Source organism: Gekko japonicus, unplaced genomic scaffold (genome assembly GCF_001447785.1).
Source record: "Gekko japonicus isolate JY-2015 unplaced genomic scaffold, Gekko_japonicus_V1.1 scaffold3255, whole genome shotgun sequence".
Taxonomy (NCBI): Eukaryota; Metazoa; Chordata; class Lepidosauria; order Squamata; family Gekkonidae; genus Gekko; species Gekko japonicus.
This window is the reverse complement of record NW_015167635.1, coordinates 123,837-134,739: the sequence shown is the minus strand read 5'-3', so window position 1 is coordinate 134,739 and position 10,903 is coordinate 123,837. Positions and strand designations below refer to the sequence as shown.

Here is a 10,903-nt window from a genome sequence, read left to right as displayed (position 1 = left end):
GGGAGGAAGCAACTTACCCTCCCTCTTCTCCTGCCTCCTCCCGGCTGAATGAGGGCTGGAAGCGGGGCGGCCGGAAGCGGGGGGCGGGACTTCGTCATGTGCCCCGCCCCCCGTACCTCACCCGGGGGGACTGCGATCCCCCGCGATCCCCCCCCCAATGACCTCTGGAAATCGTTAAGAAGTGATGCGTAGACCAGGAAGGGGTATGGGTAGAGGATGGATAGATGTGTGGGGGAGACCAGGGTTCCCCTAGCTCTATGAGAGGGGACGTGTGAGAGGAACGGAAGTGAAAGGGATTGTCCCTCGGTTGGCAGCTAATAAGAACGTAAGAAGAGACGCGCTGGATCAGATCGAGGAACCGTCCTGTCCAGCATCCTGTTTCCCATCGTAGCCAACCAGATTCCTCTGAAAGGCCTATAATGGGGGTCCCCAACGTCGTGCCCGTCGTGCAACAGGGCACCGTTCACTTTCCCCAGTGCCCTCCAGATACTTTTAGAAAATGGGCAGATCTTTTGCTCAGCAGGGCTTCGCATCGGCTGTGCAGAGTAATAGGTGTCCTGTTAAACGGAGCTTCTGCCAGAAACGTTGGAGAGATATTCTACTACTCCCTGATATTCTTCTAATAATCCTACTGTGGTTAGTAACAATCCTACTAACCTATGGTTGAAGGGATAGGTAATAATAAAAGTAAAGTTTCCTCTAACCTACCTCCCAGGGTTATTGCACATGATAAACTGGAGGGAGGGGGGAGGCCAAGGAGATCCGCCCCCGTCCTCACCTCCTCTGCCTTCTCCTCCTGCAGACTTCCAGAACTACCTGCGCACGCAGACGGGGAACACGACCACCATCAACATTATCATCTGCACCGTCGATTACCTCCTGCGGCTCCAGGTGAGGGCGCTTGCATCCGCTGCAGGCTTGGCAAAAGGTGTCTCTGTGCCTCCTGGGAGGCTTGCCTCATGGCCAGGAACATCCTTTACTGGCTTGGCCGCAATTCCATCCACACGACTCTTTGCGATCCTGTGTCCTTAAAGTCTGTTTGTTTTTTAATATAGAGGTAAAGGTTTCCCTTGCTCGAAAGCCAGTCGAATCCGACTCTAGGGGGCGGTGCTCATCTCTGTTTCCAAGCCAGAGAGCCAGCGCTGTCTGAAGACTTCTCCGTGGTCATGTGGCCGGCATGACTAAACGCTGAGGCGTATGGAACGCTGTTACCTTCCCACCGAAGCGATACCTATTTATATAGCCTGGCTCTTTTTGCAAGGGAAAGACACTCTGCACATGCTCATAGACTCTTTGACTTCCTTCCTTCCTTCCTTCCTTCCTTCCTTCCTTCCTTCCTTCCTTCCCTTAATAAAATAGTTCCTTCTGGTGATTACTTTTCTGCTTCTGCTCAAGAGCGTTCCTGCCAGATTTTTTTTTTCTCATCGAAAGCAGCCAGAGAGTAGTTTTATCTACAACGGCTGACTTAAGACATCGCAAATAAACCGCAATTTGCCCTCCCTTCCTCTCTCTTCCTTCCCGTTATGCACTGCAGCAAAATCGAAGGCTTCCTGGTTTAGGAAGTCTCCAGTTTAACTCCAGTTTGTTGGGCTGATCCTGCGCTGAGCAGAAGATTGGACTAGATGGCCTGTATGGCCCCTTTCCAACTCTGTGATTCTGTGACTGTCTGAATTCGTGCAAATGGGGGATTAGTTTTTTGCCTACAAGACTGAGCCACGGGCTGGGATCCTGGTTTCTGGGAAAGAGCCCCCCCCCCCCAAGCTTGTTAAAGCCTTTGTATTCAGACATGAGGAGCTGCGGTGGCTCAAGTGCTTAAGACGCTGAACTGCAGGCTGTGGAAGGTCAGTAGTTCAGCAGTTCGAGACCCGAGTGTGCCCCATGACGGAGTGAGCTCCCGTCTCTAGTTCCAGCTCCTGCCAACCTAGCCGTTCGAAAGCAAGAAATTGCAAGTAGATAAATAGGTACCACTTTGGTGGGAAGGAAACAGCATTCCGTGCGCCTCGGCATTTAGTCACGCCGGCCACATGACCACGGAAACATCTTCAGACAGCGCCGGCTCTTCGGCTTTGAAACGGAGATGAGCACCGCAACCCTAGAGTCGGACTAGACTGGCTTTCGTGCAAGGGAACCTTTACCTTTACCTTTCCCGTTTTCTCAGTGGCACAGCTCATAGCTGCCTTGCTTCTCTAGGCTTTGGGTCAAACCCTGCACCAGAGAGAGTCCAGTCCTGTACAGTGCACAGTTCCTAAGGGGGAGGGACCAAACCTGCCCATAGATCTTCACTCTCCGTACAAGATTGCCGTCGTCGTATTCTGGCACGGCCGAGAGAGATCTTCCTCAGGCCCTAATCTGGGTGGGTAGTGGGGCAGATAAGACTGGCTACCATTTTAACCTCTCATCGCCTTCGTCCTCCTCCTCCCCATTTTCCTAGGAGTCTATCAGCGATTTCTACTGGTATTACTCGGGCAAGGACATCATTGACGAGCAGGGCAAGCGCAACTTCTCCAAAGCCATGGCGGTGGCCAAGCAAGTCTTCAACAGCCTTACCGAGTACATCCAGGTAGGGCCAGGGAGCGCCAACCTCCCCATGTGGAAAGAGGTCCTGCGGCCCGAATGATGCTGCTGTATCTCAGCCTCCTCCTCCTCTGAATACCTGATTTAGGTGGAAATCCACCCAGAGTTAGGCCTGAGGCTGGCAGAAGGGTTAGAAGGATCCATCCAAGCATTGCTGTTGAGGGCATGATGGTGGAGAAACGTGTAGGGGGAGAGGAAGGAGGTGGGCTCGGGCAGGCAAGAGTCAGGCATAGAGATGTGAAGGCCCGGAAAAAAACCGGGAAAATTGGGGGGGGGGGGGAACTGTTTTTTTCCTGAAGCCTTTTTTGTTTTTTCCCGAAAAATTGAGAGAGGAAAAAGAAAAGAGAAGAAATTGATTATGGAACGTTTTATTTTAGCGTGATGAATAAAATATTTTAAGACAAGGTGTTCAAATATTTTCCAAATCATTTCTAAAAAAATATGTGTGGTATCAGATTTATCTAATTTCTGTGCACTGAGGACAAGCAAGTCCTAGGTTACAAACTGAACTCTCCAGTGCAAGAACAAGATGCATTTCTTCTTTTGGGAGGTGCCATTGTCACAAGAAAAGAAAAAGGTTTCAGTTTTGTTTTTGTATGGGGGTGGGTATTCTGTTTGTAATGATTGTTTGGATACACTATATTCTTAATAGGCTAGTGTTGATAATTTCATGCCAAGTAAAAATGTCCATAGTCACATATTATGTTCCTAAAGTAACAGAATGACTTTCAATGCGCGCGCACGCCGCATGCACGTCACCCAGATGTGACGTGATGATGCCGGGCATGCTGGGGGTGGGGCCACAGCCATTTGAGGGGGAAACTATGTTTTCCCCTCAAATGGCTGTGGCCCCGCCCCCCAGCATGCGACGTCACATCCAGGTGATGTAGGTGCGGCGCGCGAGAAGCGCACGCGCGCACCGGGAAATAGCCTGGGGTCCCCTGCCAAGGAGGTAAGAGACATTTGGCAACCCGGGGGGGGGGGGAGAAGTGCTAATGTAGCATTTTTTCAATTTTTCTGAAAATTTCCATTTTTTTCCAGGGGGGAAATGGAAAAAAAAAACAGGTTTTTTTCCGAGCTTCAAAATTTCAGGAAATTTTACATCTCTAGTCAGGCGGCAACCAAGAGTCTCCTTCTATTCTCATAGCCCCCTTATCTCCATCCAGCCCACTATCCCCCTGGTCCCAAGGTCCTGAGCCAAAAATTTCCCCAGGCCTTTTCCACTTGGTTTGCTCTTTCAGCCCTCTGCCTTCCCCTTCCATTTCTTGTTCCCGAGTCTATTGTGTCCCCTGTCTCCAGACCCCCTTTCTACTTTAGGGCCATCTCTGCATGTATAAAATGTAAATTGCAGGCTGGTGTGCCCCCCAAGTTGGCCTCAAGGCTGTGGGGTTCAGCCTTTTGACCTACGCTTGGTTTTCACCAAACGAAACCAGCTTCTCCCCCGCCCCCCTCTCGGTCCCCCTTCTACTGTTAGCATTTGAAAGGAAAAATGGTTTGTCCTTCAAAAACGTGTATTCCCCCCCCACACACCTCTAAAGTACCGATAACAAAACGGGGAGACCAAATTAAATTAGCAAAATCAAGTGGAGGGCGAAGGGTTAAAACCCTCTCCTCTCTCTGCATGGCCCCGAGGCAAATGGAGGCGGCACAGACCTGCAATGTGTGTTTCAGAAACGGACAGAGATGCTGCCGATATTTTTCCTGATTTCCAGCCCCACTTGGCTTCTTCACTCTCAGCCTCTTGACCTCTGCCCCCTGCCCCTTCCCACCAACTACATGTCCCCTCCTGCCCTATCTTGCAGCACAGTGGTAGGTCTACTGTAGGTAACTATGATGGATCTGTCTCCCATTGCTTTTCCTTCTCCAGGGTCCGTGCACAGGGAACCAGCAGAGCTTAGCGCACAGCAGGCTGTGGGACGCCGTCATTGGCTTCCTCCACGTCTTTGCTCACATGATGATGAAGTTGGCCCAGGTAAAGAAGAAAACAAAAAGAAGAAGAAAGTCTTTGCCCAAAGTCTGGGAGATAATGTGGCGGGGACTATCATGGGGGTCGTTCGTCAGGAGCGCACAGGAGCACGGGTGTAGCAGCAAGTGGGGGAAACAAGCCCCAGGCCCCAGCTGCATTCAAACCTGCCAACTAAAAACTCCCCGTCTTTCGTGGGCAGCTTTTCCCGCAGCATTAGACCCCCAAAGTTCCGGGTTTCAGTTACGAACCAGTTAGCGAAAAGTTTGACTCACAAAGAGCTTTTCCCGCAGCATTAGACCCCAAAGTTCCAGGTTTCGGTTACGAACCAGTTAGCGAAAAGTTTGACTCACAAAGAGCTTTTCCCGCAGCATTAGACCCCAAAGTTCCGGGTTTCGGTTACGAACCAGTTAGCGAAAAGTTTGACTCGCAAAGACTTTGTAACCAAAAGAGATTAACTTTGGGCACTCCGATCTCTGGCCGCAAAATAGCCAGATCTCTGGGTTTTGATGCCAAAGTCCAGGCCACTAGCTATATTTGCCAATCGGTGAACCGAGCAGCCAACGTTTCATACTCCCTTTGCCAAACCAAGAGTCACCTCAGGAACCCAGCATTAAGGCTAACTTTGGGGTCATTCTGTAGCCTGGCTCGTCTGTTCGGAAGCCAGACTGTAACCATGGGGCTGTTTTGGGATGTGTTCTGCCCAACGCAAGAAACCAAATTGCTCCATAGTACAGTACCCTTTTATCATTTTCCCCCTTACTTTTCAAACAAGCCACTAAATATCCCAGATGGCCACTGGCTGCACCACATTCATCTTTGCCAGTTCTATGTTCAGGTGTGGGTACCTACTGGGCTTAATAGCTGAGACCCCTTCTTGTGGTTGGGGGGGGGGGAAGCAGCATGAACGTGACAGCAATGGGGTGAGATCTGGGGTGGGGTGGGAAGGAGGTTGCATATGGCACAGTTTTCCTTTTAATCTCTGCACTAACCCCAGGCTCGCCTGCTGTGTGCCTCTCCTACCCGTTCCCAATCTCAGCAACAGCTTTGGGCGTCCCTTTTGAAAAGAACCATTTTTGTATTCCACCATCTGGCCGTCCTTTATACCACCTTCACATCCCACAAGAAGACACGCACATCCCTGCCCTATGCTGGGCACTTTCCCGTCCGTATTGGAACCCGTCTAGAAATTTAGAGAGAGTTCTTGGAACTTCTCTTGGGGCTTTCCCACACTCTTCTTTGCATCACTAATATGCCCGTATTGCTTCATGGTCTTTTTTCTTTTCTGCAAGTGGTCACCCTCTAGTGGTCACTTCGATATTACATCGCTATATCTCCGCAGTATTTCCCTGCACATTTAAAGTGGAGGGAAATACGCCAGAGATACAGCAATGTAATATCGAAGTGACCACTAGAGGGAGCAAAGCATGTGCAGAAAAGGGGCGGGAACCCTGAAGCAACACAGGCACACACGTGATGAAAAGAACAGTGCAGAAAAGCCCGTGGAGCTGTCAAACCCTCGTTCTGCAGTTAGGGCTTGCACCCTGACATCAGATTGACTCCCAACCAACAAGGCTACCTGTTGGTGTTGTCTGAGTTGCATAAAGAGAAGGACCCAAATCATGCATGCATTAAAGGGCATAGGAAGGTTAAAATATGACTGTATGTGTGTGTGGAACCAGAGCGCCCAAAGAGTGGAGGATCGATTCCTGATTTTGTGGGAGAGCACAGGCAATGGAGACTGGTCCAGTCCCGCCATGTCTCTGATTTCGGGGCAGAGGCCTTTCTGTGGCCTCAGCAGGAGAGCGAAGCATAGGCCATTTGCGGTTTTGAACACCTTCCTCTTCCCTAGAACAACAACAGAATTCCATGGATTGTGGACCCGGGAGTGAGGGCTTCCCATTTGATCTGCACACTCACTTATCTAGCAGGCTTTTGAGCTCTCTCACCATCTTCAAGCAGAGGCTAGATACTCTTCTGTCTCGATTTTTGGACTTCCTGCATCGAGCAGGGGGTTGGACTGTGTGGCCTCTAAGGCCCCTTTCCAGCCCCAGGACTCAGGGAAGGAGTGAAATCTAGTGGTTAGAGCATGGAGAAGTGGGGAGGGAGCAGAGAGCCAGCCTTCTGGTTTCTCTGCCCTCCCCAACCATCAGTTCTCCCACTGGGAAAGCCACGATGGTAAAGAGGAATGTAATGCGTCCTCCCCACACCTACCCCCAAACACACCCGCAACCTGTTCCCTCCAAACAGGGAAGGCAGCTAGTCCCAGCGATAAAGGAACGTGCCGGATGGTACACCTGGCAAAATACAAAAATGTTCTTGAAAATGTTTCTGAATAACATTTTTATTCTGATGTGTGACAGATGACCCAACCCCCAGGACTTCGAAACGGCGTAAGAACCTTTTACGTAGCACGCGGCCATCTCATGCCCAGCGCATAGTGTCCACCCTCTTTCTCTTTCTTTTCCTTCCTTCCCTCTGCTTTTCTTACCCAGCGCCTCCTTACCCTGTCTTTCTTTTCGTCCAGCCAGACCAAGACCGATTTTCACACAAGAGCTGCGCCGCGGTCACATCTCCCTTTGCCCCGCTTCTATCGGTCAATTGCCCACTCGAAGCCACGCGGCCGCATGTTGACCCGGGGCTTTGCCCAATCTTTCCCCGCGGTTTTGTGATCCTCAAAAAACAGGATCACGAAACCGCGGGGGAAATCAGGCGAAGCCGTGGGTCAAAATGCAGCCATGCGGCTTCAAGTGGGCAATTGACCGATAGAAGCAGGGCAAAGGGAGGCGCGACCGCGACGCAGCTCTTGTGTGAAATCGGTCCAAGTTAAACCACACTTGCACAGACATGTCCCATTCATGTTTCTGTCCCAATTTTAAACTGGTTTCGCAGGCTTAAAGCAATACCTGGGGGAGGCCAAAGCAAGAAACATGTGCATTCGGGGACGGGACACCTGTCACTGGTATGTCTTCTATTTGGTTGTCTGAAGGTGAAGTGGGTCAAGGCCAGGCTGGGCAAAAACTCAGTCTCTGCAGGGTCGAAGAAGGCAAGCCAGGGTAAGCCGTCTGAGACAGCAAAATAAAAACCTTCTTAGCTCCCTGTAGCGCCTGACTTCTGCAGAGCGGGTAGCTGCAATTCCACCCCCGGGCCACTGGTGGCAGTAGCAGGCAGATGAGTAGCTCCCTCCACGGCCAAGTTGTTGCTTGGGCAAAGAGAGAGAGAGTGACTGGTCCTAGAGTTCCTGCTTTGGGACCCCCTGTCTCCTAACAGTGTTGTCCTCCCTGTGACAAGTAAAACACAGTCATGAGCAATGTTCCCTTTAAGCTGTGGAGTCTTGTGAGCAAAAATTCTACTTTGTGAACTGCCGGCATTAAAGTTGCGAGTGAGCGACTTGGCTCCTGCATCAATCAGTTTGCTCTGGAGCCCTCCTTCCCGAGCAAAGACAACAATGTGTGAGCCGGAGGCTAAGAAACTGTGAGCTAGCTCACACTAACTCAGCTTAGAGGGAACAGTGGTCATGAGTAGCCCCACAAGTCTCAGAGCACAACTAGATTAAAACAAGAGGGGACCCACAACAAAATGTTTAACCTTTTAAATGCCAGGGCGGTGATACCAGCTGCGGTGGTCTCTGAGGCACAGGGCCGCTTTGAGCATTTTACTGCTGTGCCCAGTAATTCCCACCCCCTGCCGTCTGCGGGAGATGCTCTGTGATGCCCCCTTAATGTCTTCCATATCCCTTGGCCTTATAGATTCTTGCTTATGGATGCCACATTATAGTACACTGATTACTATCTGAACATAATGTCTTTCAGTGGTCAGGGATACCCTACCCTTGATGGGCCACGCTGACCCACTCTAGGAAGCTAAGCAGGGTCAGCCCTATTTAGTATTTGGATGGGAGATCCCCAAGGAACTCTGCAGTCTCCACGGAGATGCAGACAATGGCAAAACACCTCTGACCACAACACATTATGCAACATTTTGTTGTGGTCCCCTGTTGTACTTTTTTAAACATGTAGGTTTTCCCCGATTTCTGGGGCTCCAGCCCGCCACCAGCCAGCTGGTCGGCGGGGGAAGCCCCACCCCCAAACAGACACATCGCTCTGTGATGTCCCTGTCTTGATGATGTCACCCGGAAGTGACGTCATCATATCAGGGCCATTGGGGGTGCCACTCTAAGGGTTTTTTTTTTTTGCAAACTCTATGGTTTTTAAGGGGGTGAAACCATAGAGTTCTGCCCAGAAACTAGAGCGGCACCCCTGGTCCCGAAGTGATGACACCCAGGTGACGTCATCACAGCAGCAGAAGATCCCGGAGGAGAGGAAGGATCCCCCCACCGGCAGCCAGGTGGGACACGGCAAGCCTAATCCCTCGGTGCAGGGACACGTTTGTGGTTGGTCTGGCCCGATTTCCTCTCTAGGCCTGCAGCGGCTGGCGCTTGCGCATCACCCTGGCCCCCCCCTCTCTTTTCTGTCTTCCCGGCTTCTCCCTGCCCCTCCCTACTGCCTTCACGAAGGGGGTTGGCGAAGGGCCCTGCTTGGTCATCGCTTTGGCTTGCTGGCTCACGCCCCATCCCAGCGCTTTTCGTTCCACCGCCGAGCTTTGGGGGAGGGAATCAACAAAGGCACATCTGGGGGGTGACCGCGGCTGGCAGCCCAGCTGCTTGGGAGCGACAGCTGGTGTGATGCCTGGCCGATGAGCTTGAGTTGGATCCCGCAGATCCGTTCCTCCGGCGGAAGGAGCCTTCCTCTGGCTCAAGACTCTCGGAGCATTCCGCATCCGGGGGAGGCCCCTTCCGCCGGAGGAAAGTGCCTCTGCCGGCAGAACAGGCTCGTGGGATCCAGCCCGAGGGTCCCCAACCTTTTCTGAGCCTGCGGGCACCTCTGGAATTCTGACACCGCACTGTGGGCGTGGCCAAAAAATGGCTGCCGGCAGAGGCGGAGCCATCCACAAAATGGCTGCCGGGAGGGCTTACCTCCCGGCACACAGTGAAAATTCTTGTGCCGTGGGGGCAGCTGCCGCCAAAACAACATTTTAAAAAATCTGCACAGCCAATCAAATCTCCAGAGGACTTGCTGGGCAAAAAGCCCTCCCCGGGCCCGACCGCTTTCTAAAAACCCTCGGGCGCCAAGAAAGGTGCCCGTGGTTGGGGACCCCTCATCCGGCCATTGCCTCTGAACCAGACCCAGTATTGCCGCTACTTGCGATATGCTTTGGGGTAGCCATGGGCGTTTCTGCATTCCCGACTTAGAGAGTGAGCCGTTCCCTCTTCCCGTGAAGCCTTGGGAAACAGACTTCCACGAGGGCGGGAATATTCCACAGAGAGTCCTCCGTACCTTCTCCAGCCACCTCTTCCCAGGATTCTCGGCGGGATGGGTGTGACCAAACGAAGGAGAAGAAGCCGCTACAAGTTCGTAGCCTAGACAACGATTGGCGTGTTCTCTGCTGGAGGGGGTCGCTGGAGAAGGCGTGCGCCAATCCCAGAATCCTCTTCTCAGTATGACAGTGCCGGAACAGGGCTGGGGAACGAAAGCGGGGAGGGAGGAGGCACCCCGGGGGGGAAATCTCCCCTCCCCTCACCAAAATTATCTCTCTGTTGCGCTGCCCACGAGGACCAATTTCGGAGCGAATCCTACCCTGAGGTAAGAGGGGAATTGCCGCTTCTCCGGAGGGAGAAACGTGCCCCCCCCCATTTATGTGCACGTTTCACGGCCCTCGGGGCGGTCCTTCCGTGGCACCACGCTCCTGTCAAGGAGGGTGAGAGGCTAGAGAAAGAGGAGGTGGAGGCCATCCGAACAGGTTGGCAGCACGAGCTAAGTTTGTCCTTCACGCAGGGCAGGGCTACGGGCCGCACCTGGTAGCCGTCCGAGTCGGACACCCCTAACTTTGATTTACGATACCAAAGCTCTGGCCAAGTGTTGTGATAACTCCTGGGCATAGGGCCCTGGCTTGGGGGGGGGGGTTCTCACGAGGAAGCACTGGCAGGGGCGTGGTGGTCACGGCCCGGTCACGGCCTCTTGGGAGTTAACAGCACCGTACCTCCGTCCCCACACCTACGCATGGCCCGGTTTCTGCAAGGAGCTGGCTGGGGTGGGCGCGCGTGTCGACAAAGGGAGTTACAATACGGGGGGACGGGGACGAAAGGGAGATGCGTTGGGTCCACCTTTGGGGGGATGGTGCGGAAGGAGGGGGAGGTGCCTGTCTTGTTTCTGTGGTGCTCAGCGCCTCGTGGTCTCCTTCCCCATTCCAGGATTCGAGTCAAATCGGGCTTCTGAAGGAGCTGCTGGATCTTCAGAAGGACATGGTGGTGATGCTGCTCTCTCTGCTAGAAGGTATGGGTCTTCTGCCACTCCCCCCCCCCCCCCG

General features: G+C 52.7%; 1 protein-coding gene across 1 annotated transcript in view; it reads left to right on the top strand.

Annotated features, from left to right (window-relative positions):
* The window catches only part of LOC107112869 (ryanodine receptor 1-like), a gene marked incomplete at its 5' end in the record, with an annotated part of 75,479 nt that overhangs the window by 34,005 nt on the left and 30,571 nt on the right, over positions 1 to 10,903 (top strand). The window contains 5 exons of the mRNA XM_015414064.1: positions 803 to 891; positions 2,432 to 2,560; positions 4,442 to 4,546; positions 6,901 to 6,930; positions 10,788 to 10,869. Of these exons, the coding sequence (XP_015269550.1) occupies positions 803 to 891; positions 2,432 to 2,560; positions 4,442 to 4,546; positions 6,901 to 6,930; positions 10,788 to 10,869 (435 nt within the window). The remainder of the gene's footprint in view (positions 1 to 802; positions 892 to 2,431; positions 2,561 to 4,441; positions 4,547 to 6,900; positions 6,931 to 10,787; positions 10,870 to 10,903) is intronic.